We start from the raw sequence: 27,130 nt of genomic DNA, 5'->3' as shown, positions 1-27,130 counted from the left end.
GACTTTCTTTGTATATCTTTGTTTCATTGGATGTTTATGTTAAACTGCGTTGAAATTGGTCCTGCGTAATTAAGTTATACAACTAGCGTGGAATTGTCTGTTAAAAATGGGATATAATCCATTCTTCATTTTTTATTCAGAGAATAGGGTGGTGGGGGAGGATGTGTGCCCAACTTTTCCCTCGACTTCGATTTTAGTAGTACGATTGGTATTTTCCGTTGAGATTTACTTTTTCCTCGTGATGTCTAATGTTGTCTTGCAGCTCGGATGAGTTATTTGAAAAATGATGAAACCCTAGCTAAATTGTCATTGAGAGATAAGTAGAAATTACATAGAAATAAAAATAATGAATGAAAGAAGGAAAGGCTCCTTCCGACTCCAATGTCGTCTATAGGCATGTGAATTTTGGAGTTGTCATATAGTTCTTGCCAATGTCAGACGTATCAACTTAAACTTTAAGTTGTTGGTTGGGATGGTATTGATATTAAATCAGATGCCGTCAAAGTTCCTGAATGATCAATGTCAAGTTTGTTGAACGTTTCCATCACCAGTGCAATATCTTCTTGGTTGATCTTCCCCATCTCCTTTAGCTTATATACGATAAACTCTGCCGCACTGATACATAAATGAATCCAACAAGCCAGACGCATGAGAATTGATATATCTTAATTATTTACAAACAATAAGATAAAGCATGCACGAGGATTGTAATTTATATTCATACCTAACGACTTTATCATGATCAAGATCTGCTTCCTCAAGATCTGAGGGTGTTAATCTCCTCGTAAGAACCCACTTCACAAGTGATCTTTGCCTTCTTTCAGTGTATAGTTCAGCAAGGTAGAGAAAGAACTGTGCTAAACAAATGGTGCTGCTCAGTATCCAAAAAACAGCGAAAATACGACCAGCTCCCGTTGAGAAACTCTCGTCCCCATAGCCTAGTGTAGTTATAGTGGAACAAACGCAATAGAGAGCATCCGTAACTTCCAGATTCTCAACTAGACATAAGAAGACGGTACCTACTATAATAAGAATCAAAAGAAGGATTCCGACAGTAATACATTTGAACTTGACTTTTTCGGTCTCAACCTCCTTAAGAAGCTCCTGTGGCCCAAATTTTTCTCGAAAATGTATAGCTCTAACCAAAAGGATTTCCTGCTTCTCTACAAGGTAATCTGCTGCCTTGCCAAGAATTATGCCAACAAGGGCCATGCCAATGAACACATAAACGCATGCAACTAGCTTTGCCAACATGCTATTTGGCACAAGGTCCCCGTAACCAACAGTGCTCATTGTGACTATACACAAGTACATGGAGTCCAGAATCGCATTCGTTTTCTTACCCTTTATCTGATGCCTCATCAGGAAAAAGCAAAATGTGCCTCCACCAATGTACGCAATCAACAACAAAAGTACTTGCGTTAGACTGAATTGTGGTTTTACATAGAGCGGATCAGAATCTACAGGACATTGAGATTCCGCTTCATTTTGTTGTAGGCGGTTCTTGAATGATGGACATGGGGTAGTGCTAATGCTATAAAGGCGATTTCTTCTTCTGTGGACGACATTAGTTTCATTATTGAGTTGAGAATGATCTTTCTTTTCAGAAAGTAAGGCTTCTTTAACATCGTCACTAAAATCAGTAGCCATCAGATTTAAAGCATTACGTTAAGATTCATCTGCTAAAGCAAAGGACCTGCAGTACGGAATTGAAAACGACATAATTTTTTTCCAAACCAAATTATTTAATAAGAATTGAACACAGAAGGACAGTGATCAAACAAAATGTCCATTTCAAAATTCAATTAAATTCTCATGGTTGTTAAAATCAAATGACTTTCTGCATTAAAAAGGAAAAAAATTCAATGACTTGCTACCTTACCTAAATAACACTGAACAGAAGAAAAAAGGGATTAAAAGTTTCTTGGCAGCCTCAAGATCTTAATCCAGTAGTTTCCTCAATCAAAGAAAAGCGGACCGATGGGATTCCCTGCAGAATGTAGAAACTGAGAAACTAAATGCATGCTGATGCTCTACATATCATACCAAATTACCAATTACCAATTACCAAGCAAAGGGAAATGCAAGGAACATTACTATTATTTTCTATTTTGGCTGGGGAGTGATAAAGAAGCCACCAAGAATCACTCTGGTGCTTCCAACTGGGTAGATTTACACCGCTAAACAACTTATTTGTGGCATTTGAAATCCACTTGGACGCATCGCATGTTTGACTCTCACCCTTTCACATCTCATCAAGTGCAAAAGTCTATGTTCCTCCCATCCTTTCCATTTCATGCGCTTAATTTCGGTCAATCTTAACCTTGCTTTAAGCCCAAGCATGGCCTTAATACATGCTCCTTATGCGCCCTTGTGGGAAGATATGATTTATTAAGGTGACATATAGCATAAGAAGATGTCAATTTACTTGCACTAGTTGGTTCAAACTTTTCGTAAGCAATGAGATTTCCAAAGAGAGATTCTCCGTTCTTATAAACTCTTGTAAGCATAATTCTCATCACTCAATTTCCGAAGGTTATGTTGAGCATGTCGCCTTTTCCACATTTAACTAGGACTCCTAATCGTGGGATCTCTAGCACAAAGAAAGATGAGGGTTATGCAAAGCTAAAAAGGTAAAGAGAGGTTATTATTGACACTACAAAAATGTCATAAAACACTTTTTTCTAAATATTTTTTACAAAATAATATTAACGCCCAAAAAAATGCATTTTAACTGTTACAGAAGCCGTCAAAAAAGGACTAGGATTCTCTCCCCTTCTCTTTCCATCTCCTTCTATCCCCTCTTCTCATATTCTCTTATTTTGTCTTTATATTGCTATAAAAAATTAATATAAGATGTTAACGTGGCTTAAATGTGACCGTTCAAATAGGAGGAGAGGAAATGGGAGGAAAAAAAAGAGGGAAGAGAATCCCACTCCGTTAGAAAACAAATGAAGGGCTGAAGCCCGAATGCTGTCGAATTCAGAGTATGCCCAACAGTGTGGGCTAACATTACACTACCCATTAACAGGCCCGACCCATTTAATTTTACTTGTATCGGAGGGGAAAGAGATAAAAAGTAAAAGGACAGGGACACTCGGTCAGTCCAGTCGGATGCGGAGGAGGAAGAAGCTGAAGACGGAACAAGGGTTTAAGCACATCCTCCCTCACTCGTAGTCATTCTTTCACTGGTGCGTCCTTCTTCATCGTCCCCTTCCGTCCTTGCTCTTTTATTCTATTCGATATATTTCTCAAAAATGTTATCTTTTTTGTTTTCCGGGTCTGATTTTCTTTCTCCAATCTGTTATGTTAAACCCCCTTTCCGCTCTCTCTGCCATTTTGTTGCATAGATTGTTTTTCTTTGCATTCTGAACAATTAGAACAACCCATTTCTTATTTCTTTCAATTTTTTATTTTGTTAAAGGATTTGTGTTTATACTGCGAGCTATCTTTCTTGGTCAAGAAAGATTATTAGAGTAGCTAAAGGTTGAGTCTTGGAGTGGGAGTTGATTTTGAAGTGTAAATACTAATCAATGACGTCTATCCCATCGAAAAACATATGGATTCGGCGGCAGCAATGCCCCTGTGGGGATTGGAAATGCTATGTGACATATGAGGGAGAATCTGAAGAGGCATCATCCATAGCATCCCAATTGGTTAAGAATGATAGTACGACATCAGAGGCTATGGTTTCCCCCTATGTTGGAATGGTGTTTAAGAGTGACGATGATGCGTTTGAGTATTATGGCAATTTCGCTAGGAAAAACGGTTTCTCAATTAGGAAAGAGCGCTCTCGACTTAGCCCACAGTTGGGTATTTATAAGCGTGACTTCGTTTGTTATCGTTCGGGGTTTGCACCCATGAAGAAGAAGCCTACAGGGGAACACCACAGGGATAGGAAGTCAGTTCGGTGTGGATGCGATGCAAAAATGTATTTGTCCAAGGAGGTTGTTGATGGGTTTTCTCAATGGTTTGTCGTGCAATTCAGTAATGTCCATAACCATGAGCTTTTGGAAGATGACCAAGTGCGGCTTCTTCCTGCCTATCGTAAAATCCATGAGGCGGATCAAGAGCGGATACTGTTACTTTCTAAAGCTGGGTTCCCCATACATCGTATAGTGAAGGTGTTGGAGTTGGAAAAGGGGATTCAAGGGGGACAGTTACCCTTCTTAGAGCGGGATGTTAGAAATTTTGTCCAAAACCGTAAGAAGGTTGTTCAAGAAAATGATGCTTTGCTCACTGAAAAACGGGAGAACGATACATTGGAACTTCTTGAGGCATGCAAGGGAACAAAAGAAGCAGACGAAGATTTCGTTTATGATTTTACAGTTGATGAGAATGATAAGGTTGAACACATTGCATGGTCGTATGGTGATTCAGTCCATGCATACACTATGTTTGGTGATGCAGTTTATTTTGACACTTCATATCAATCAATCACATATGGCATGCTTTTTGGAGCATGGCTTGGCATTGATAATCATGGAAGGACCATTTTCTTTGGTTGTGTTCTTTTACAAGATGAAACACCTCGTTCCTTCTCGTGGGCTTTACAGGTTACCATCCAATACACCTACTATATTGATTTTTTATTAGCTGTGTCTTTGTATCTGTCCACTTACAATGATTTTTTCTTCTTTCATATAGACTTTTGTTCGTTTCATGAGAGGGAGATTCCCACAAACAATTCTAACTGATCTTGATCCTGGGCTTAGAGATGCAATAAGAAGTGAATTACCGGGCACTAAGCATGTCATTTCCCTTTGGAATATTCTTCCCAAGGTATCTAGCTGGTTCTCTGTTTCACTTGGACCACGCTATGTAGAATTTAAATCTGAGTTTGATGTGTTATATCGGCTGGAGAGTACAGAGGATTTTGAGCTTCAGTGGAATCAAATGATTTCAATGTTTGGGCTTACTACTGATAAACATATTGCTTTACTTTATTCAGTCCGGGATTCCTGGGCTCAATCCTATATTAGGGGTTACTTTCTTGCTTGTATGGCAACGACAACATATTCAAAGTCTGTAGATGCATTTTTGAAAGGAGTTTTCAGTGCCCAAACATGTTTGCGTAGCTTTTTCGAGCAGGTATATTGGTTGGTAACGTTTGCCTTTGGTATATGCTTATAGTTGTTCAATTGATATGGTTTCTTATGCTTGAACGCTTGCAGGTTGGTATTTCTGCCAATTTTCAAAGTCAGGCCCATCGAGATATGCAGTATATGCATATTAAAACAACCATTCCCATGGAGGAGCATGCGAGGAGTATTTTGACGCCATTTGCCTTCAATGCTTTGCAGCAGGAACTTGTACTCGCCATGCAATATGCAGTGTCTGAAATGGCCAATGGGTCATATCTTGTGCAGCACTTTAAGAAGATTGATGGAGAGCGTCTTGTGATATGGATACCAGAAGAGGAACAGATTCACTGTTCCTGTAAGGAGTTTGAATCTTCAGGATTGTTATGCAGACATTCTCTGCGTATATATGTAGTAAAGAACTACTTTCAGCTTCCTGACAAATACTGTTTAAACAGATGGCGGAAAGAAGGCTCTCTTGATTTTTACAATGACCACATTGCCCGGACTAGTGATGACGAATGGATTCAAGATTATCAATGCCTTACTGAAACCCTGTTTACAGAGTCATCAATTACAAAGGAGCGTTCTGATTATGTTCGCAGGGAATTGACAACACAACTCACAAGGATTCTCAATGAGGTTAGAAATATGCCAGAATGTGGAGGAGTAGCTATGGATCTGACATTTTCCCCTACTGGCTAATTTAAAGCAGTTGATCATGTGTATTGTATTGGTAACAAATGCAACAGCAACATGCTTTGTGGAATTGAGAGTACATTCAGAGTTAAAAAAGCTATGATCCCATGGTAAGGCGATGGTACAATATTACTTTGCATTCGGTTTTTCTTGTTTCAAGCGGGAAACTGTTAACGTGTTGAGAAGGGATAATCAGAATTCAGAAGTACCTTGAAAATAAACGTTGTAACTTGCTGATGTATAATACGACAAGATTCACAACACACAGAGGATGTGGAGAGAGGAACTTACCTAAGGTGATGTGCTCTCTGTATTACTTTAGCGAGATCTGAATAGGGAAGCATGGTTTCTTCCTCTTAATTTGTGTGCTCTTGCCCCTTCTTTTTGGATGACTTAGCAAGCCTTAGGTTTACAATGCGCATTTGAATCTGATTATGGTGGGTGCCTAAAGTGTGCGACCAAGCTATTTGCTTGTACTAATATTTTGCGGTAGATAGTACTGGAACTGATGGCATGCCACACATGTTTGGTAATTGCCACTCACATCTTGTCCTCGTCTCGCAGTAAAGGAGATCCCCCGTATTTGGTTACCGACGAGCTCCACACTGATCACACCTCCAATACAGGGAATCCCTTTCTTGTGAGAGATTGCACGAGTGATGTGGGCGGACATTCTTATCCATTACTTGCCCCATCTAGTTCTAGATCTTTCCCTTCATTCATAAGTGATGATTGTAAATTTGGTAGACATATTCTATTTTTCTTTGACAAATAAGACAATAATCGTTGGGAATTACTTATCCCTCGGCCTATTGGTAAACTCTCTCTCCAGAAATTATGAAAGATGTTCTACTAGAAATATTCTTGTTATTGTTTTGACTCATATTCCTCAATTGGAGAAATAGTATCTCTCTCCAAAAAAGCATATTTTTTTTATGAAGGTAATTAGGTAATAATTCATTGAATTGGCACGATGACGCCAACCAATTTCATCGATCAACATTTGGACAGGGGGCCCTACGTACAGCAGACTACCCTACGGGCCTACAGGGAAAGACAAGGGAAAGAAGAGAGATCGAGAGAGTCCAAAGCGTCGGTGATATTAGTAATCTTAACAGTGTATATAGAAATCAAAAATGAAAGTGAAAGTTGCATATTTGATTATTTGTAGCCACAAAAGTTGAAGAAGCGCATCGAATGGTCGGTCCTCGCGCTCCACAAAACTAGTAGATGACAAAAAGGCAAAAACCAATTTGACATGAAATGGAAAAACAGTGATGTGATGGTCCTCCAATCCATTGATTAGTATCCTAATAATTTGCCTAATTGTCATTTCACTGTTTTTCCACTTGATACTGATTTTCATTTCACTGTTAGTAGTGATAGAGGAGTAGGTAAGCTTAATTAATTAGTCCTTTAGTGAATTCTTTCCGTGCACGTGGCTAGCGCTGGTGTTTAGAGTGGATTAACTTGTTTAAACTACGCAGTCAAACTATTGTTTAATATAGTTTTAGTTTATAGTGGAATATTCTGGTGCTTCATTGTCAGCAACTTAATTAAATCCTTTTGAAATTGAGCAGTGATAGCACGAATTGCATTTGATGTACTAGGAACGTCGTTAGTCTCGAATTTTTTTGCTACTTTAGGTTTAGGGTATAAAAACTTGAGCCTAACATACTCTTATACATCATATTACTCATCATACATAAATACGAGGACAGAGATTTGAACTTAAAAGCTAAGTTAGCTTGGTACAAGCTTATAAGACTCGTAATTAATTAACAAGAAAATAATATATATGATGGAAATAAAAACATAAAAGGGAGGTTCTAGTGCTATCTAGTCTAGCTACAATAGTAGAGGAGACATAGTGATGATGATGATTGTAGAGGAGACATACTGATGATGATGATGATACAATCAGTTTACAAACTAGAGAAAACATGCCTCACAGATGCAGCTTAAGCTTTTGGACAAAAATCTAAGATCCCCTTAATTAAGCGGCAATGATGGGTTGGCGTTGGGCTTCAATCCTGATTTCCTCCTTCATTTTTCTTATGAACTCTTCGATTTTCTTGTTCAATTCATCTGTACTGCTCGTTAAGCCGTACTGATCATCTCCAACGTCAGAATTTGTTGCTAGCTCTTGTGTTTGCTTTTCTTCTTCTCCTTGCTTCATCAAAGACTCACTCACTTCTTCTTCTTCTTCTTCTTCAACGAAAGCTTCAGGCTGCATTTCTTCATGGTTCTCTGTATATAAAGAACCATTTTGTTGTTTTTCTAGATCTTGTACTTGTCCAACTTCTTCTTCTTCTTCTTCTTCTGAAGTCAACGTTGGTTCTTCTTCTCCTTTGTCAGCCACATAAGCGATGCCATCCTGGCCGAGAGACGACCCAATCTCAGATAAGTTAGAATTAACTGATGATGATGTTGAAGACTTTCCACCAAGGTCGGACTTAAGCTCATCGGATTCATCATTGCAACTGCAACAGCAAGAATTAGTCGAAGTTTTTGCAAGAAAAGCAAGGATTCCATTACAAATAAGAAATATGTACTTCCTCTCAAGGGTGTGGGTAAAGATTGACAAAAGCAATGTGGAGAAATAGGCGTTGAACTGATTGAAGGGATCGGGAAGTACACAAGAACCTGATGATGTTACAAAAAGAAACAAGGACAACAAAGACACTGAGACTACAAACTTCAAATTCCTCGTCATAAACAACTTGGCGTAGTACTTATTGTCGATGAATTTGTCAAAAGCTTGGCGCTTCTCATCCTCACTACTTTGATGATCCATATGTATGTGTGATTGCTTACAAATATTGTGAGTGACGAAGCTAGGGTTACAAGGGAATGAATGGCCTTGGTTTTTGTGTGTTTCAGAATTAGGCTGTACCAAGTAATTTGAGCTGCTTTGCTGAGCGAATATCAAGTATCGCCCTCTCTATTTGCTACTTATAGTAGTACTAAAACTTGCTACAGTTCATCGGCTCCGAGTTAATTTACAAAAATGGCCTTGGTTAAAATACATGCATGGGGGAAAATGGGGAACCCAAATCAATCAAAATCAAAATTCCCTTTGCCCTGCAGCTGCAGGAAACCCTTCTGAAAAGTGAAAACATCAAAGTTAAAGAAGGAAGATATTCACTTAAATAAAAAAGTAGTTCTCTGAAGTTTCTAGCTGCCACCAGTATTACTCCTACACAGGACCCAAATAAAAGCTAAAAAATTGATAACCGCTAACATTTTACGCAGGTGTATATATATCATGTAAGACTGACTGCCATGATATAACGTGACCATATCCATATGCATGATGCATATGATGCATGAGGGTAAAGAAATGCTTATTATTGTAGAACATTTAATAAAATTAGGAGAGATCGTATAATTAAGAACAGTAGCAGCAGCACTGTACAAGGTCACCAGTACATATAAGAGATGTACTTTTTTAAGCAAAAAATAAATAAAACCATTATTTTCATAAACTGTGATCCTACTCCTTTCTGTTCTCTGCTCTCAAAAGAAAACCAAGGACAACAAAAACAAGCTATAATTTGAGGGGATCATCACGATTTGTGTGATAAGTTGATGATTTAAGAAAAGCAAGCTATACCAAATGGTTTAAATTTGAAAAATGACTCAAGGGTGTTTTGTCTTATCAGTTTACCTTATCAAATTTCACTACGCTGATGGTTTCGAATTTTAAGTTTAGGATTGACAATTAAGGAGAATATCACAGGTTATCATATTCCTTCCCCCTTTCTAGTCTCCTTCTTTCGTTTTCATTCTCTATTCGTCCTTGAGTTTTATCTCAATTTTTCTTGAAATAGGTCTCAAGTATCCCCTGAGCTTGTCTCAGATTTGGGCTTCATGCCCCTTATCTGGCGTTTTTTCGCTTGCTTTTACTGTTTTATGTCTTTTAATTTTCCTTTCTCCCTCCTCCCTAGCTGTGATACTTCATCCCCATCCCACAATGTGCTTGGATTGGCAGGATCCGATCAGAAATTGGATATCAGATCCACTTCCCTCGCTCACTTTCCCTCCCAAACTGGCATGATGGATCCCATCGAGGCCAAGTGTTGGTATTTTACATAGCCCTTGGCCTCACTCTCTACCCATATATTACTTTGTTTGTATATATATTTGTAGGGGTTTGTGAAGGGGACTTGCATCTGGTGTCTACTTTCTCAGTTCAGAGTTTGGCTTCCTCCAAGGATGTGACGACATCTACAGTGTGGCCTTTGTTGTTGGAGATTAGAGTTTTTTATTGTTTTTTTTTTTTTTTTTGCAGCCTTGGGGTCTAAACTTGTAGAGGTCTTCCGTTGTATCTTGAGTTGCCGCGCTCCTTTTGATGTGCTTAGGAATTTTGTCCTTTCACTGTTCAAACATGATCAAACATATGACTTGATTTTTAATTATAGACTCGCTATCTGGCCTTCACGTGCAAGGATCGATGAACTACTGTTCGAAGTTTGAAATGGATGTTGTAGTTGGGCTATGAAATGTTTGTTTGTTACGTATTGCCTCTACGTTATCGATAATGTGTTGATATTGTCTAGCTAACAACTTAAAACAACACATATATCATTCATGCATCTTGAACAATATCTTTTATAATGTTTTAATTCTGTTGTCCCTAACAAAATGTACACTATAATGTTTTAATTCTGTTGTCTCTAACAAAATGTACACTAACACGTTATTGATACATTTTTAACAATGTCAATACAATATCCCTACTCCCTCCCACGCCTAAAGAATAGACGTTCTGGATAGAGATTTCTTGTGGAAATCTCCTTACATTGTCCCAAAACTCTTCCATCAGCGGCCCTTCGGGGCCCAATGCTGTCACCTTCTGATCGTCCATTGCCATTAGTGCCGCCGCAACTCCCACGGAAACAGCTCCCATTACCCAAAACCTTGACAAGTTGTTTCCGGTGGAGTTTCTTGGGGTGGAAGTATCGTTGACGGACTCTTGCCGGACGAGCGTTACATTACATAACTTGGATTTTGTAGCGGATGCTCGTGTTGGTAGAGGAATATTGTTTGTGGCTTCGGAAGGGAGAGATGATAATATGGTTGGAGGTTGAGGGTGTTTTGGTAGGGAGATGGGGATGAGAAATGAGTTAGGGTTTGAGGATGGATATGCAGATACTTGGTGGGGTATTTTAGGAGGCGGAATTGGGAGTTGAGTGTAGACATGTTCATTTTTTTTTTAGTATTGCAATCGTATTTCAATGACAACAATAATTACAAATTCGTTATCTTTTGACTTGTATATACATTATTTCTTTATTTAAATTCTAAACCCCAAATCCTAGACTTGTATATACATTATCGTTACCCTGAATTCGTACCCGTATTCCAATCAAGAGAACTCTCGGGCTACGTTAGAACAATACCTGAATTATAACCTTAATTGCATTTCTTGGATGAATCCTAAATATTTTACGAAAATTAAAAGTTTTCTTCGTCAGCTTAAATCACTTACCCAAGTCAATGGTAGTCGTAGATGACGTGGAGCGTACTAGCTACCACGTGTCGAAAGAAGACCGCAGGTTAAACGTACAAGAATAACCTCACGCGAATCCCACAATTCCCACCGTACCCCTCTCTCCCTGTTTGGCTCCTCCCATTTCCCCCTCACCGGATGTCATGGGCTGCCTTGGTCTCCAAGCTCTGCAAACCCCTGACTCATGCCCTGCGGCTGCCGTCCCCCTTTCTCTCCCTCTCTAAACATTAGGTCACTCACTTCCTCCTCTCAACCTCCATAGTCTTCTTTCCCAATCTCTCCTTCCTCCTTCCCTCTCTATCTCTCCTCCGTGCCCTTTTCACCAAAGCTCACTCCTTTTCTGCTCTGCTTTCAAGTTTCAGCCCACTGAAAAACCCCACCTTTTGTTTGCTTCTCGCTTTTCAGTTTTTTGGGTTTCTTCGTCGTCCTCGCCGTCAATGGCATTTCAATCTCCTGTGTCGAAAGCCGCCGCCATTGAAACCAGCTGAGAGTGACAGACCCAGTTCGTCTTTTTGAATTTGGTCTAGGTTTTACAGCAACCCTAGCTCTCTCTCTTCATTTCCAGTTTTGGGCAGTTTTTTTTTTCTTTCTTTTGGAGGCTGTTTGGCTCCTGGAACTTCCGCCCCATGAGTATACTAGCAACGGTAGGTTTATTTTATTTATTTAACATTTTTATGAAATTTAATGTAGATTTTCTTCAATGGGATCGAGTTTCTATGAAACCCAGGTTCTAAGTTAGAGTTTTGTGGCCATTGGGTTGGTTATTTGAGTACCAAAACGCTTATTTCTTGTTAACTTTTGATTTTTCAGGTAATGTGATAAAAGGGGGCTTCTTGTTCTGTGAATTTGGGGCTCTCTAGATAATAGAGATGATGATGAATACTCATAGTTTTGTGTCGTGGGAGGAGCACACTCTGTGTCAAGAGCGCGGTAGCCGTGTGGTCCATTACTACTTGAAGGAGGCATCCGGGGAATTAGTGCTCGCTGTTATAGGGACTGAGAGGAGTATAAGGCACATGCTGTATGTTCTTTCGGATGAGTTTGTGAAGACTTACGAGTCCAAGGGATTCATTAATGTATGTACCAAATGGAGAGCAAGAAGAGAAGTTGTAGAATGGCTTACTTCCTTGGTCTCGAGGCGTTGCTGGTCGGAGGTTTCAGGTATGTTATGTTATCCATTGCACTTTTCAGGTTCCTTTTATAGAACTTTTTGAGTGGCATTGACTGAGTATGATGAATAATATCGTCCTTTGTTGTGATCTGTGAGTTGAATTAAACTTTTGAATACAGGTTGTCATAAGCATTGCCTCAATATACCGTTTAGATTAGAATTTCAATACGAAAGAAGAGTAGCCCTTGACATACCATGTTTAGAATAACAAATTTCATATACATGGTTATACTTTTACATTACTAAGGGGTAGTGATACCTTATGAAAAGGTCAAATTGGAGATATTTGTGAGATTGAATTGTGTCATCCTTTTGTTGCATTGCTGTAAATTTCTCAGGGCAAGCAGTAGTAGGTCTCTCCAACATTGCATCTTTTATCTTCTCATTTAGAATCTTGAGTTTTCAATTTTGTAAACTGATTATCATAATATTTGGGACCGCAAATTGAGATGATTTTGTCTAAGGTCCTCCCCTAGAATTGCACTTTTGAAAGAAGGCACAGTTCCATTTATACTAGTATAGGAGGTTTTGAAAGTAATGAAACCATGTTCTTTAATTTGTACGTTGGATTCTGTAGTGTAAGTGAGCATGCATGTGCATGAGTGTGCGTATATGTGCTTTGTATGTGAAATATAGAGTAGAATGATTTTATTTCATAACATTTAAACATGTAGACGGTGAATTCTTATGTTAATGGTATGTGAGGTTTTCCAACTGTTTAAATGTATAGAGTTGTTTTAATGAATAAATAATTTATGAATTACGGATATATGGTCTTAAGTAAATTGCTGTGGTAGTCGGCTTTAATTATGTTAATGGCATGGTGTTACTTATATTTAGAGAGAAAATAAAATGTACGTATTACAGAAGGCAAGAGTACAGAAAGGAGGCAAAAAAGGACAAATAAAGATATTTTGTTTTCCCAAAACAAATTTAGTCTTAATGAGGATATGTTTGTCCAACTACAGTTGCACGGAATTTGTACTTTTATGTATGATAAAGAGTTATATTGCCTTTGCCTTAGAGGGGCATTTCATGGCCGAGTGGGGGACTTACTTGAACCTGCCTTTGATTTTGTTAGTAACCTATTTTAGTGTATCAAAGCATTGTGTCTTGCCGGTGCAGTTTTTCCTTAGTATGTAGTTCTATGCTCATGTTCTTTCCATAGAACGGATAGCTAGAGTATCGGAAGAAAGAAGGAAAGAAACTTATTCTTTGAGATAACACATAACAGTGATAATATGTAAGGTATTTCTGTTCCCAACAGATGTTTTATAACATGACAACTTTATATATGGCAAAGGACATTTCCAATTTTATATCTAGCATATATTTTGTCTTGGCTCTGGCGAGGTAATTTCTTTTACATTATTTATCTATTTTGGGGTCAGGAGGCATGCTTGAACCTGCCCTTGAATTTCTTACTATGACCTGTTCTAGAATACCACAGTATTGTGTTTTGTCACTGATAAGGTTTTCTTTAGGAATGTAATTCTAAGCTCATGCTTCTCCACATGGTATAGTTGATAGTTCTGGAACCAAGTAAACCATTCTTAATCAAATCAAAGTTTTTCATTAGGAATGTAATGTAATCAGAAGATATCTGGGCTGATACTTAATTCCTTTTCTATTAGTCGACAATTATTTGCATTAGAGGAATTTTACCTTTTACCTTTAAATATTTTCTGTTATGAGAATGGAGGGAGTATTCCTCCCACCTTTCTTTTAAAAATGAAAATTATTTTGGATTTGGAATCCGAAAAAAAAAGTCAGTAAGTCTATACGTTAGTGATTTATTGTTAGAGGAGATTGCCTACATTAATTTGGTTTCCTTTGATAAAATCCAATTTTTTGTAAAGAAATATGTAAAGCCAATTATACCTCAGCATCTTTCCAAAAAGGAGAGGTTGGCTATACCTGTCTCACTACGTCATTCTTTATAAGCTCTCTCTGCCAGCTTGTTCTCATGTCACATTAAACATCCTTGCCTTCTACTTCTTCAATCTTCACAAATTCGCTGCACCTACGGAAGCAAGGAGAAAGAGAGAGAGAGAGAGAGAGAGAGAGAGAGAGAGAGAGAGAGGGAGAGCTAGTATGAGTTCGTCAACTGGATTTTCAACCTCAAATGATAGAATGGGTATCCGACCTTAAATTATGCCTATTAATTTCTTTTTCTTAGTGTTTTGCACTATCTTCCATGTACCTTTTGGAACCACGATTTGAGTGCTTGCTGAACAATTTGGAATTATAGCCTGATGTGAATTATTTACTTTCCCTTTCTTTTTTTGTTTCGTGGGTTTTTTTTTTTGGGGGGGGGGGGGGGGGGGGGGTGGGTGGTGGTTGTGGAAGGGGCATGGATGGTGAATCTTAAAATCCTAATTTCGTGAGCTTTGCATTGTCACCTGTGAAATTTGGGAAGATTTTAGTTCCTTTAAGTAGTCTATTTGTTTACAACCCTAGGAATTCAGAATCTGGCTATGGAGTCCTTGCTTCTGTTCAACGTAGACTATGTACCGAGTGTAATGTATCATACAGCATGGTAAGTGGGTAGCAATAGACATGCATATTTAATGTGAACTTTTCCTGTTTTGAGTAACATCTGAAATTGTTGATTTGAGAAATGGCACACCTTTTCATTCCATTCAACCTCTGTTATTGTAAGAAAGTTTTCATCTAAAGCTATAACGTTAAATGGAAGCATTAAGTTATTTGGACATTAATAGATTTGAATAATGATTTATCACATTTTGGCTTTTCTAAGGCTTTTCTGTGGTTACAGGGTTTTGTAAGGTTTAATCAATCAATATTGTGAAATCAACATTTTGTTCACCTTATTCATTGAATCATTAAATAAAGTTCAGAAAGCTGGCTGCTTGTGTACCTTTCTTTCTCATCCATTTTTTTGCTGACTAGTCAAGATTGGAAAGCATACCATGGTGCTATTTTGTCACTTGTTGATAAGCATTTTTTTAACTGTTGAGTTTTCAAATCCCCAAAATCAGTTCTTGCATTATGCCTGTATATTCATGTATGGTCTTTTGTCACATTTTACTCTACTAATGCTCATTTGACTTTGAAGTATAATTTAAAGCAAACCTACTCATCCTATGACAGATTCACCAACAGATGAAACAACACAACCATTGCCAATTACTGGACTCGGTGCTCGCCAAACTTATATGCCTGATCAGATGGTATTCACATACAGTTATTTGCTAAGTCTGTATTTTGGGTTCATATATATATTTTACTAAGTTCTCTCTTTCTTTTCAAGGTTCCAAGGAAATTGAAAGTTCACAATTCAGACATTGAATGGTCTGGTATTGCCTGGATTTGTGCCAAACAGCTCAAGCATTACCCTGCATTTCACAGGAATGGAGCTACCATTTCTGTAAGCATCAAATGATTTACTTCTTTTGTTGTACAACTTATAATTTGCATTGATAAGCTGTGTAATGTTTATTATTGTGACCGTGATTTTCAGGTCCATTCCTTTGTCTTTATATTGGCTTTGGAAGAAGAAAGCCACTACCTAGGTTACGTGGAAGACATGTATGAAGACAAGAAAGGGCAGAAAAGGCTTAAAGTGCGTTGGTTTCACCACACTTGGGAAGTCACAGGTGTAATCCCTGATCTGAATCCACACCCCAGAGAAGTTTTTATCACACCTTATGTTCAGGTGATCAATGCTGAGTGTGTTGGTGGTCCTGCAACAGTTCTGACTCCTAAGCACTACGAAAAATGCTTGGCTGTTGTAGCTCATAAATCTTCCTCTGGAATCCTTATGTGCTGTCGGCAACTTGGGGACTACAAGGTTAAGCCCTTCAGTCTTGCTAAATTGCACGGGTATTCTAATCAAGCAATTCTGTCTTCTCTAGATGTCCACATCTCCAAGCAAAAAGCCAAAGCCAAGTACCATAAATTATGTGATGAAGATGAGGTAGAGTTAGCACCTGATGATCCTCTGAGGGTGAGCCTTAAGAGAAACAGAACCAGCAAGGGGAATCAGGGACATTCTGGTGTTAAAAATTTGGTCACTGGGAATCATTTACCAAATTGCGTTCCAACATATCCAAAGTTGAAATTAAAATTATCAAGGAAAACCATGGGAGTTAAGATTGCTGGATCGGAGCCCATACGCCCAGTTTCTTTTAAAGTTGATGAAAAGATAGAGTTGCTCTGTCAGGATAGTGGCATACGAGGATGTTGGTTTAGGTGTCAGGTCTTGCAAACATCTCAAAAGATTCTCAAAGTTCAATATGATGATTTGCAAGATGTGGATGGATCTGGCAATCTGGAGGTAAGCAGTCTTCTAGAGATCTTTGTTTTGAATTCTTTTCTGGCTCATATTAGAACGAAGGGAGCATGGGAAAACATTGTTTTAGTATTACTATATAGCAGCCGACCCACTTAGTGGGATAAGGCTTTGTTGTTGTAAATATTACTATATAGCTTGGTTGCTATTCGTCTATTCGTGATTTGAGTGCATGTTCTCCATGAGTCAATTTAATATAAAACAGATTGCCTATAAGTCAACATTGTGTTCTAGTATGCGCATTTGCAAGAAATGTTTTATTTTTTTATTTTTTTTAATCATTTTGGTAATTGGCCTGTTTGTGTAAACTAATTGCTGAATGAATTTAGAATCTTAGATCTTCATATGTTTTTTAATGTGTAGGAATGGGTCCCTGCCTTCAAAGTTGCTGCTCCTGATAAACTAGGCATGAGATGCTCAGGCCGCCTGACAATCCGACCCTGTTGTCTCAATGATTCTACAGAGGGTTGTTTTGAGGTTGGAGTAGCAGTTGATGCGTGGTGGTGTGATGGCTGGTGGGAAGGTGTTGTTACTGGAGTTAACATTTCTGGGACTGATAGTATACAAGTCTACTTCCCTGGTATGCTCTCAGATGGAAAGCTGCTTTTATTTGATTCAAATTATGTTTTCACCTTTCACAGAGTGCTTTGTTTGGTTGGCTTGAACTTATCGAAACTGGTAAAATGTTTTATCTGGTTTTCCGATGAGTTATTGGGGTGAGTGATGTTTCCTTTAATGTATCCTAGGTGAGAAGAAGCTTATGAGTTTCCAGAGAAAGGATGTTAGGGCTTCCAGAGACTGGGTTGAGAACAGATGGGTTGATGTGAAGGCAAAGCCTGATGTATTCTCATACGTATCTGAAAATATCAGTTCTACCATGAAGCTCTTATCAGTCTCTTCTAGCTCTATGGCAAAAGCTTCTTCTAAACTTGAAGCTGTTGAAGAGAAACAGGGATCACCAGATTTAGCCCTACTGCATGAGGAGTTGGGAAAGGTGACGAGAATGAATATGCGGAAGTGACCTTGTACCAGTAATGAAGACGAGATTAACAATTCAAGCGATGGCAATAGCGGTGATGATTGTGCTCGCAACAAAACTGAGAAATGTGAAGCACTAGAAGCCACAGAAGTGGCTGCACGTGGCTGAGGTCGAGAATTTTGACCTTGCTGATAGGATCTTGGAAGGTTTAGGTACATGGTTCTTGTAGATAAGACGAGCCGTCGGCACAGGGCAAAAAGGGAAAAGAACTATTAAGTTTCTAAGGTCATGAGAATTGGAAGCTGTACAGCTTTATATCTGATAGATTTTAAGTTTTTTTTTGGATATGAGCAAGTGCTCCAAGTAAATGTGATCCAATGGCGATCAGGTGTTGGGCTATTAACTCGCAGGAGTAATTGGTGAGTACTTTTTGCACACATGCCTTGTGTAGCAACTTATGAAAAATTCCCTATATATGTATCTTAATAGTATCTTTTGAGTCATAGTTTTCTGTCTTCGGAACTAATTGTAAAGATTATAAAGATTAAGACATCTTTTAACTTAGGTAGACGCACTTAACTGTTAATCGTTTGATCTTTTGCACAACCACTATGTTCTATTTTTGTAACCTTTCGTAACATGATAACAAACATAGCTGTTAATCATTTGATCTTTCACGCAACCGCTATGTTCTATGTTTGTAACCCTTTGTTACATGATTACGAACATAGCAGGCCAGTGAAAGATCACATGACCAGTAAGTAAAAGAAGGAAAGCAGAAGCATCTGCAGATTTGTAAATTTGTTATTAAGAAAAGAGGGTAGTTAAGAAAATCGGGAGATTAAGAAAAGATGTATAGCAGAAGCATTTGCAAATTTGTTATTTCTCTGGAACAAAATTGATGCATATGAAAATAATTTACAACAAAAACAACACCAAGCCTGCAACAGCGTCAACTATCAAGGCTGAGCAACGCCCTTTTTCACAAGCATGTCATAAACCCTGTCGATCTTATTAGGTTCAATCTTGAACATGTGATGGACATCTGATCTTTTACTGACTCTGCCACTGAAGATTTCAATTGATATAACTTCTTGCATCTTAAGGAAAACGGGTGGTGGCAATCTAATCTCGCTGCAGAGACGTTTCTCCTGCCATGGGACAAACAATGTAGATTGTTTCAGAAAAAGGCTTTGAACAAACATAACGAGTACAAAAGAACACACCCCATCAGTATTAGGAGCGCGCAGCAGTTAATTGTGCTTGCTTATTGACAAACTAATGAGTTGGTAAATAAATACTTACAGCTTCAGACAGTAGATCCGATCCATAAAATCCCACTGTATCCAAATCGCTGGCAGAGCCTGAAGTGGCCTGTCCAGCTGGCCTCGAATTTGAGTCCTTGCCAATGCCAACAGACTCCAAGGACATGAACAAATTTGGACCTCCGTGACTGCTTGGACCAACTTGCCCACTTTCCTTTGCTCTGCGAGCATTTTCTTCAGCTTCCCTTCTTCGTTTCTGTAAAAGATATCTATCTGCCTCCGCCGATGTACGGCAACCAGCAGCTCTGGCTTCCTGCAAGATTACATTACAAGATTCGTGAGAAAGGACTTAATAAAGCCGTACCCATGTGTTTTTGAGCGTCTGCTACAAGACAAGTGTTTACAGATTTAATGGTGAAAGGAAAGATATGGCTCTTGTCCATGAAAATGGACAATACATTCCAATTGGTAACTGAAAATGGATTAACATCCAAGAGCAGTTTGTTCTCTGCCAAGTATCATACCTTAAGTTCTTGAATTCTTTTCAAAGTGCGATGCTCCGAAATAACTGTCTGAAGTAATTCGTCATGCTCTTCCTTGGAATGGAAACCCATGACGACATCATAGCGTCGACATATTGCCTTTTCTTCAGGCGATAGGTCCTTCTCAAAAGGATTAGGATATAATAAATTTCTTTCTAGTATGAAATCCTTTCTACGCTTCCTCTCATCAAGTCTGCAAACAAATTATCCCCGTGAAGGTAAAAACATCAACAGCTTTACGTAATAATTCCTGCGTCAAATCTCAACTTCAGGCAATGGGTCGTGTTATATTGCTGAGTAAACTCAACTTCTACTCAATGTACATCAAAAATACAAAAAGCAAAAAGCAGTTGAGCCAAAAATAACACACAAAGCAGAAATCTTCATCGATTGCATTAATGATTAAATTTCATATTCTTTTTTTCACATTGATAAAAATTGTTCTGCGTTATGCTACGTCAAGTTCTATGAAATAAATGGATATGATATACTAATCTGAGTATAAAATATAAATATGCACCGAAATCAACTTAGCAAGTGACTACCTCTTTGCATAGATTCGCAACACTTTTAACTTCAGCTCACGCTCATCATTAGTGTCAGTATCCTTAAACTCCATGTCAGCCAATAGCTGCTCAGAATCGTTATCGTATTCAGTATCGAACTCCTGCCTTTTGGCATTATAGCCACTCATCTCAACTAAAGAAGGATCCTTACTCCCCAAAGTACTTGGGTTCTTTCCCTTCCTTTCTGCTTGAGGATCTGCCAGAAACAATAGAAACAAGTAAAATTCAGTAATTCATCTCTACCAAATAGAATTATGGACCCCGCACCAATACTTTTAACTTAATAATCATATACAGATAGAAGATGAGTAGACGTTAGCGATACAGAAGAAAAATTATTCTTGTGTCACATGATTCCATCTTAGAGAACATCAGTCATGTGATTTACCTGAGATAAACGCTCACACATGCAAACAGACAGAGTACAACCATCATTTCTTAGCCTTAGTGTTTAAACTTGTTTCAAATTATGTTAGGGCATAAAACCAATTTATTGGTGGAAACTTTGTATTACCTTCCAGTTTAATGACACTGGGACCATCTTTAACCTGGGCCATGTTGGATGGTTTCTTGTTACCAGCCGCTGCTGCAACATTTGCACCACTAGAGCGAAGTCCAGATTCTACATCTGAATAACAGGGAAGCAAGGAATAAACCTGAGATTCGTCCAAGGTCATCTTCATTTGATAAACTGTTAACAGAGAGTCAAGGATAGATCTTATCTGACCAGAGTTGATGCGAGACATTACATGGCCAGAAGAGCCACCCTTGTGCGTATCTTCCACTCTGAATAAATTAAGAAAACTCCCATTAAAAATGTATCATGTGTACTAATAGTCTAAAATCTATTGGGATGATGACCATACTTGATTCTTGAAGGAGAAAATGGAGATTCCTCCTTCACACTATGATCCCCCAGCGTAGGAAATCCTATAACAGTCACAAGTATTTGATAATAAGAAAAACTAACACCAACTATAAAATGAAAAAAAATATAAAACCAAAACAACCAGAAGGCACACATAAACTACAAAGTATGTACCTCCTAATTCACCAGAATTTAAATGTTTTTTCCTATTTTAGTAGAATAGAAATATATAAAAGCCGAATGCGGGAAATTCAACTAATCTGTGTCTTCCATGAGATTTATCATTAAATGTGAGAACCATTTGCGTAACATCAGCCACCCTATATGCATAAATCCAGCAATACGAAAACAATTTTTTAACGAACATGCTACTGGTTCAGAATGGAAGGAAACAAAAATACCAAAACATAGAGAAGAAGTAATCATCACTAACCTTTCTTGTCCTCGCCATGCCCTTTAGCCATAGCAAGAAGCTCCTTTCTATTTTTTCCAACTACATGAGACATGTCCTTGAACAAATATATTCCACAACTTGATTACTTTTGTGAAAAGTTAAAACTCAAAAGAGAGCCGACTTGTTTAAAATTTCATTATACCGGAAGAGGAAAGTACGGCGAGTTCAAATAAACATTTGTGTAGTGTTCTATACATTGCTCTTTACTCTTCGTCCCAACATGCTCCGCAACTTCGGCCCAGTTCCCCAATCCATACATTTCAGTTGCCTACAATAAGGAATGTAAACAACAAAGACTGAAATTAGATACAAGTCAAATAGAAAAGGATCTCTAGCAACTTCATTTGAAGGATTAAAAACAAATCAAAATACCTCCAGAAGCAGTATTTCATCATCTGCATTCCAGTCTGGACAAATAAGTGGGAAAGATAAATTATCCTGTTGAAAGGGAAATGCAAAAGTAAGCGTAAGTGCAGTGAGGGATGCATTTCATTGTCACTATTATTTGCATCATAACTGGATAAAAACTAGACTAACAACCCTGTTGTGAGAAAAATTAAATATATAATGAAATAAGTTAAAAAATAAACGCCCGACTGGACATTGTTTTTACAATTAGAAAAGCATTTTACAAACAGAGTTTCAGTTACATATAAGAACATAAAGAGTAAGTCAAAAGATAAAGTCTTAGATGACAATATTCCTCTCACGTTCTCAACTTCGTAGAAAAGGAAGTCTAACTCTTTAGCTGTTAGTTTCTTAAACAAGGATACACTCATTTCTAATTTACAAGACACTTCATTCACATTGCTCATCAAATAATTAAAAACCACGGAGAACTCTACTTAACAAGATACAAGAAAAAAGAACTGAAATCTTAATACTAACCATAACCCTGTAAGAGTGGTTGCTTTTATGGGATGTCACCTCCGCTCCAACAGAAAAACACTCTATACATAGGTCAAAATCAGGGCACATACAACACTTGATTCGGACCTTCCCTGTGATGTCTTTATTGCAATAATTGCAGTGGTAAGCCCTTTTTCCTTCACTTGTTCCCTGACCTGCACCCAAAATTTCAAAAATTTGAAATGAAATAACGAATGAACAAAGAAAACTATTTTTGGATGATTATAACAAATGAAATAAAGACTGTCATTTGACAAAGAGGAGACAGTGATTCTCTGTTGGCTGATTATAACATCTTAATACCACTATAACAAGAAGTTGAAACAGCAAATTACAAACCATTTGTAACATCTCACTTTTAAACGGATTCAATTTATAACTACACAATAGTGGGGAAAGTACCTGCAGCTGAAGACTCCAAATTTTCTCCACTGGATGCATTCTTTTTTCTCCTTGATCTGCTTGATCAAAAGTTGGTAAGCAGAGAAACTTAATAAACGTCTTGAAAAGATAATGAAACATGAGTAGAATCCAAGTAGCAAACCGGATATTGAGTAAAGAATTCTGCCATAGGGCACAGGCAGCCTGATGAGCAGAAACAATGCGAAAAATAAAATCAAAACATTTGCAAAATTATAACTTGCTACTTGGGCTTCCCTACATTTTCCGGGAAAATACAAACCCTACAAGTCATCTGGGATTGACTAAAATTCCAGGCAAGTTCACAAATTTTCCAGTTGACCAAACAGTCAGTCGTTCTCTTGTATAACAATTTAACAACTTTTAGATGTTTTTAACAAAACCAAACTCCAAAACGTACTCCAAATGCCAAATTTTCCCAAACACCAGTCAAAATCCCTAACCACGTAAAGGTCAAATGCAACTTCAACTAATAATGTACAACAAAAAATAATAAAACTTTAATTCAAAACCAACTAAAACCTTTGAGTGGGGTCCTCATCAGAGTGAAAGTTTCCACGAGAACGACCCATATCGTTGATTCCTGAAGCTGCGAGAGCTCGCGAGTAGCACCACCACCTGCTTTAACTGTCCCTGTTCAAACTTCAAACGCACGTATATATCCAAGAAGCCTTCTTCAAGCCCCAAAATTCGAAGCTGTAAACTGGGTCTGCTAGTTTTCCGAACTGGGATCAATGGGTCAATTCAGAAATTCAGACACTCGTGAGATATTCCCTCCTGTGTGAAGATTTGGGTTTTCAGGTTTTTGTGTGTCACAAAAAGCTCAAAGCTTTCAGAGGCTCCAAACAATGCCTGGTTTTGACTATGAGTGTAGTGCGGTAGTTTATAGGTAAAATCCGAGTTTGGGATTTTTATTTGGGTTATTCGCTTGGTTTGTGTTTGGTTGGCGAGAAAATGGTGTTCGCCAGACAAGAAAAGAATGAGTTTTTATTTTGGTCTGAAAGGAAAAACCAGTGGATATTGAAATGGACTTGATTTGGGCCGAGCTTTCGTACGTTGTAACTGGGTCTGTGAGGAGTTAGGTTTACTGAACTTGCCCATTTCGCCATCGTCTTGTAGGCATGTAGTGGCATTTCCGTAATACAGACACGGATCGAGGGGCTTTACACAATAAACAAAACGAAGCCGGACGGCGCGGGTAGCGCAAAAAAATTTGAATTTAGACAGCGGTAAAACACCCGATGCTGACAGCACCACGTGTCACTCCGCTTCTTTCATCATCTTCTTTCATAAACTCATCCAAACGGCAGCGGTAGCAGTTGCTCGGTCCCTCCACCTTCCTCATAAACCCTACCAGAGCAGAAGAGCTGAGTAAGTTTTTAGCTCACAATGAAGCCCTCGTCGCGGTACAGCTCGTACGATGCCCGCTCCTCAACCTCCTCGCACTTCTCCGACCCCTCGTCTTCCAGAGAGCTCAAGCACCCCGCTTCCTCACGCGCCATCGTCAAATCCAAGCCCTCGGATCCCAACATCTCCACGATGGTGAAAAAGTTCATGGAAAACCGGTCGACGTCCAAGCCCAAGCCGATTAACCCGACGGGATTGGTTATTCCGTCGGATCTGATCGCCGGCGGGTTGAAAAAGCAGGCTAAAAACGGGTCGGGTTCGAATTTCGCGGCGCTTGGTAGGAAGCTGTTTGGAAAAGAAGCGGGAACGGCGTCGTCGGATAAGAAGAAGGAGATGAAGGCCTTGACTGAGGTCAAGGGGAACACCAGGACGCTGGCTATGGTGTTGAGGAGTGAGAGAGAGCTCTTGAATTCGAATAAGGAGCAAGAAGTTGAGATTACCGAGCTTAAATTAATAATTCAAGAAAAGAACAGAGAAGTGAGTTTTTTCACCCACTAATTCCGTTCCAAATTTCAATAAGTTTTGCAGTTTCTGCGTTCAATCTATGTTTTTATGAAGTAGAAATTAGTCTCTCAAAGTTCAAATGTTTAAAGCTTAATTCTTTGATATCATTTGTCAGTAAATTAAGATCTTTCTGAAAATTTGACAGGTTTACACTTTACAGCTATAAGATTGGAGTGCGATATTTGGAAATTTAGGAATTAAGTAATTAGGATGGCAACTTTCGAATCTTTTTGAACAATTCAGCAGTAATGTTCTGATTTATTGTGATAAATTAGTGTATTTTGGTGCGATTTTTCGATAATGAGGCAGTGGGGTTGTTTGGAAAGTGCAGGTGGATAAACTGAAGGATTTGTGTTTGAAGCAAAGGGAAGAAATCAAATCGTTGAAGAGCGCGATTTTGTTCCCGGATGTTATGAATTCTCAGCTTCAAGAGCTGTTGGAGAAGCAGGGGTCAGAGCTGAAGCAAGCAAAACAAGTAATCCCAAATCTTCAAAGGCAGGTCACTTCTCTTACTGGTCAGCTTCAGTGCCTTGCGGAGGATCTTGCTGAGGTATTTATTTCCAATCACCCTTTCCACTTTTTAATTAGTCTTTTCATGCGTATAATGCAATTCTACTGGTAGGATTCAGTTTGGCTAAATTGTCTTGGATTCTGTCTTGTTCGGCTGTTGTTTAGTTCATAGGTAGTTGGTTTGATAATCGTGGTTGGGTTATTCACTTGGAGTTGGTTAATAACTTCCTGGCCTTTTTCACCTTTTCTGGGTGCTGTATAGTTGCTTGTGTAAGTGGTGCATGTTCGTCTGTTAGAAGGAACATCATGTTCTATTATATGTGGAATATTATGCATATTGAATTCAAAGGAAAGAAATGCTGGTGTCTTACAAATGTTATATATTGATTAATTTGATTGAGCAGGTGAAGGCTGACAAGGGTTCAGTCAGGGCGTGTTTTCAACGTGGTGACACTTCTCCAAGAACCCCAACATATGATGACAAAGAATTCTCTAACTCTTTTGTAAGACCGCACACCATATGCTAGTAGTCTTTCTTTTGTTTACTGCAGTCGATAAAGTAGCAATTTCATTTGCATTTGGTTTTAAGTAACAGAAATCAGTAGCAACTTTTTGATGGTTCCAAGTCATTTTACAAATGGCTCCTGTCATTGTCGTCAATCACGACTTGATCTTAGATTTCATTTCCTATTCACTCTCCAATAATAATCTGTTCATTCAAATAGGAGCTCATCTCTGGTGATGCCAGCCCTGGTAGTCCAGATGACCTGTTCCTGAAGGATTTAAATCCTTGCTTGACCCCATATGCAAAAACAAAGTCCAAGGTGACGTTATATTTCAGTTTACATATTACGTGTTCCTTTGGTTCTAGTCCTTTCTTGAATGACTCAGAAACCCTACATGCTTTTCAAGGTTGGTTGCAAATCATAAATGTTTGAATTAGGGTTGATCTTTTGCAGGAATTTGACGAGATGGGCTATGACTCTCCATATCGACATGATGAAAGCTTATCCGAAAACAATATGGAGTTTGGATTTAACTCTTGTTCCAGGAAGTTGTCCAAAAGTTCTGATTGTTGCCAGAAGCCCGAAACAGAAAGCAGATTAGCTCAAGGAAATCGGAGATCGGGTGATGCCAAACGAACTTATGGAAAACAAATTCATCGTAAATTTATCTAGATCAAAGGTCATATGGTTTCTATAAGTCATCTGTTTCCTTCTGTTATTTTTCCATCTTTTGTTGCATCTGGGAAGTATTTTTCCATCTTTTGTTGCAGTAGAAAAGTTTGTACATGGTGCACTTGAAGTCTTGAAGAGCATGAATAATGAAGAACTGAATGCTTTGTGGATCCCTTTTTCTGTTATATAATAAGCTATCTATTTCTTCAGTCGATTAAATTATGATTTCTTTAGCATGCCTTACTGAACGAACAATAACCAACAATAGGAATACATTCATTCACAAAATGGTAGGATCACATCTAAAGGACTTGTAATGCTTTCTTCAACTCTGACGCAAAATATTTTCTAAAACTAAAAATTTCAAAAATTTTCACAAAAATTGTGAAACTCATGTTTCTCAATCGATTTTGTGAACTTATACAAAATTCATTACAAGCTATAGGTTGAGTCATTCTAGTCGCATCACATGTTTAATAAACCTAATTTAGGAAATTCCCATGATGTTCGACACCTACAAATCTCTTCTTTTTTTTTTTTTTTTTTTTTTGTGGGTTGGGGGGGGGGGGGGGGGGTGGGGACTACTAGTTCATATTGATTTTTCTATTTTTCAACTTAAAAATAAAAATGAGTTTGGGGACCTAATAAACATTAGGATCACATTCAAAGGTCTTTTAGCATTTTTCTTAACTCCCACATACAAAATCTCACTAAAGTCCTGGTTGGTGGATGCAAACAGAGGTGATC

At 38.3% G+C, this 27,130-nt stretch overlaps 6 protein-coding genes across 8 annotated transcripts; 3 read left to right on the top strand and 3 right to left on the bottom strand.

Annotated features, from left to right (window-relative positions):
- Window positions 1–272: 272 nt before the first annotated feature.
- On the bottom strand, window positions 273–1,678 carry LOC137727472 (two-pore potassium channel 1-like). The gene is made up of 2 exons (XM_068466327.2): window positions 725–1,678; window positions 273–615 (listed from the first exon to the last, which is right to left on the bottom strand). The coding sequence occupies exons 1-2, from the start codon at window positions 1,648–1,650 to the stop codon at window positions 456–458; spliced, it is 1,086 nt and encodes a 361-aa protein (XP_068322428.2). The 5' UTR covers window positions 1,651–1,678; the 3' UTR covers window positions 273–455.
- A 1,376-nt stretch (window positions 1,679–3,054) lies between these two features.
- On the top strand, window positions 3,055–6,140 carry LOC137729620 (putative protein FAR1-RELATED SEQUENCE 10). Of its 2 annotated transcripts, XM_088678732.1 has the most exons (5): window positions 3,091–3,191; window positions 3,425–4,556; window positions 4,648–5,091; window positions 5,175–5,439; window positions 5,540–5,894. In XM_088678732.1, exons 2-5 carry the CDS (start codon window positions 3,534–3,536, stop codon window positions 5,692–5,694), a joined length of 1,887 nt encoding a protein of 628 aa, XP_088534858.1. In that variant the 5' UTR covers window positions 3,091–3,191; window positions 3,425–3,533; the 3' UTR covers window positions 5,695–5,894. The 2 variants fall into 2 exon arrangements, with proteins under 2 accessions (XP_068324701.2, XP_088534858.1); XM_068468600.2 differs by having other exon boundaries at window positions 3,055–3,191; window positions 5,175–6,140.
- Window positions 6,141–7,554: 1,414 nt separating this feature from the next.
- LOC148693956 (uncharacterized) lies at window positions 7,555–8,717 on the bottom strand. The gene has a single exon (XM_088677417.1). It carries the CDS (start codon window positions 8,575–8,577, stop codon window positions 7,777–7,779), a length of 801 nt encoding a protein of 266 aa, XP_088533543.1. The 5' UTR covers window positions 8,578–8,717; the 3' UTR covers window positions 7,555–7,776.
- Window positions 8,718–11,372: 2,655 nt separating this feature from the next.
- LOC137729934 (uncharacterized) lies at window positions 11,373–18,346 on the top strand. Its single transcript, XM_068468982.2, has 7 exons — window positions 11,373–11,939; window positions 12,106–12,456; window positions 15,581–15,660; window positions 15,741–15,857; window positions 15,951–16,766; window positions 17,145–17,361; window positions 17,528–18,346. The coding sequence occupies exons 2-7, from the start codon at window positions 12,165–12,167 to the stop codon at window positions 17,800–17,802; spliced, it is 1,797 nt and encodes a 598-aa protein (XP_068325083.2). The 5' UTR covers window positions 11,373–11,939; window positions 12,106–12,164; the 3' UTR covers window positions 17,803–18,346.
- A 238-nt stretch (window positions 18,347–18,584) lies between these two features.
- Window positions 18,585–23,447, bottom strand: LOC137729935 (transcriptional adapter ADA2b). Of its 2 annotated transcripts, none has more exons than XM_068468983.2 (13): window positions 23,307–23,447; window positions 22,767–22,822; window positions 22,344–22,519; window positions 21,828–21,893; window positions 21,598–21,723; window positions 21,435–21,510; window positions 21,000–21,063; window positions 20,861–20,919; window positions 20,648–20,761; window positions 20,113–20,329; window positions 19,550–19,760; window positions 19,066–19,338; window positions 18,585–18,911 (listed from the first exon to the last, which is right to left on the bottom strand). In XM_068468983.2, the coding sequence occupies exons 1-13, from the start codon at window positions 23,354–23,356 to the stop codon at window positions 18,720–18,722; spliced, it is 1,680 nt and encodes a 559-aa protein (XP_068325084.2). In that variant the 5' UTR covers window positions 23,357–23,447; the 3' UTR covers window positions 18,585–18,719. The 2 variants fall into 2 exon arrangements, with proteins under 2 accessions (XP_068325084.2, XP_088533950.1); XM_088677824.1 differs by having other exon boundaries at window positions 20,648–20,755.
- A 386-nt stretch (window positions 23,448–23,833) lies between these two features.
- On the top strand, window positions 23,834–26,602 carry LOC137730222 (uncharacterized). The gene is made up of 5 exons (XM_068469290.2): window positions 23,834–24,668; window positions 25,027–25,245; window positions 25,610–25,708; window positions 25,931–26,029; window positions 26,165–26,602. Exons 1-5 carry the CDS (start codon window positions 24,174–24,176, stop codon window positions 26,381–26,383), a joined length of 1,131 nt encoding a protein of 376 aa, XP_068325391.2. The 5' UTR covers window positions 23,834–24,173; the 3' UTR covers window positions 26,384–26,602.
- The last annotated feature ends 528 nt before the right edge of the window (window positions 26,603–27,130 follow it).

The sequence above is a fragment of the Pyrus communis genome, chromosome 10, assembly GCF_041283825.1.
Source record: "Pyrus communis isolate YQ-2024b chromosome 10, ASM4128382v1, whole genome shotgun sequence".
Lineage (NCBI taxonomy): Eukaryota > Viridiplantae > Streptophyta > Magnoliopsida > Rosales > Rosaceae > Pyrus > Pyrus communis.
Note: the sequence above shows the minus strand (reverse complement) of the source record. Positions and strands in the feature narration are given on the sequence as shown.

Excerpts from the sequence above, each read along its gene's own strand:
- LOC137729935 (XM_068468983.2), bottom strand. The coding sequence starts at position 23,356 with ATGGGTCGTTCTCGTGGAAACTTTCACTCTGATGAGGACCCCACTCAA. Across the intron at positions 21,724-21,827 it reads ATGAAATACTGCTTCTGGAG|GCAACTGAAATGTATGGATT; the intron begins GTATTTTGATTT and ends TCCTTATTGTAG. Across the intron at positions 19,761-20,112 it reads TTGCGAATCTATGCAAAGAG|ACTTGATGAGAGGAAGCGTA; the intron begins GTAGTCACTTGC and ends ATTTGTTTGCAG.
- LOC137729620 (XM_068468600.2), top strand. The coding sequence starts at position 3,534 with ATGACGTCTATCCCATCGAAAAACATATGGATTCGGCGGCAGCAATGC. Across the intron at positions 4,557-4,647 it reads CCTTCTCGTGGGCTTTACAG|ACTTTTGTTCGTTTCATGAG; the intron begins GTTACCATCCAA and ends TCTTTCATATAG. Across the intron at positions 5,092-5,174 it reads TGCGTAGCTTTTTCGAGCAG|GTTGGTATTTCTGCCAATTT; the intron begins GTATATTGGTTG and ends GAACGCTTGCAG.
- LOC137729934 (XM_068468982.2), top strand. The coding sequence starts at position 12,165 with ATGATGATGAATACTCATAGTTTTGTGTCGTGGGAGGAGCACACTCTG. Across the intron at positions 12,457-15,580 it reads TTGCTGGTCGGAGGTTTCAG|ATTCACCAACAGATGAAACA; the intron begins GTATGTTATGTT and ends ATCCTATGACAG. Across the intron at positions 15,661-15,740 it reads CTTATATGCCTGATCAGATG|GTTCCAAGGAAATTGAAAGT; the intron begins GTATTCACATAC and ends TTTCTTTTCAAG.
- LOC148693956 (XM_088677417.1), bottom strand. The coding sequence starts at position 8,577 with ATGGATCATCAAAGTAGTGAGGATGAGAAGCGCCAAGCTTTTGACAAA.
- LOC137730222 (XM_068469290.2), top strand. The coding sequence starts at position 24,174 with ATGAAGCCCTCGTCGCGGTACAGCTCGTACGATGCCCGCTCCTCAACC. Across the intron at positions 25,246-25,609 it reads TTGCGGAGGATCTTGCTGAG|GTGAAGGCTGACAAGGGTTC; the intron begins GTATTTATTTCC and ends TTGATTGAGCAG. Across the intron at positions 25,709-25,930 it reads AAGAATTCTCTAACTCTTTT|GAGCTCATCTCTGGTGATGC; the intron begins GTAAGACCGCAC and ends TCATTCAAATAG.
- LOC137727472 (XM_068466327.2), bottom strand. The coding sequence starts at position 1,650 with ATGGCTACTGATTTTAGTGACGATGTTAAAGAAGCCTTACTTTCTGAA. Across the intron at positions 616-724 it reads GATCATGATAAAGTCGTTAG|TGCGGCAGAGTTTATCGTAT; the intron begins GTATGAATATAA and ends TTTATGTATCAG.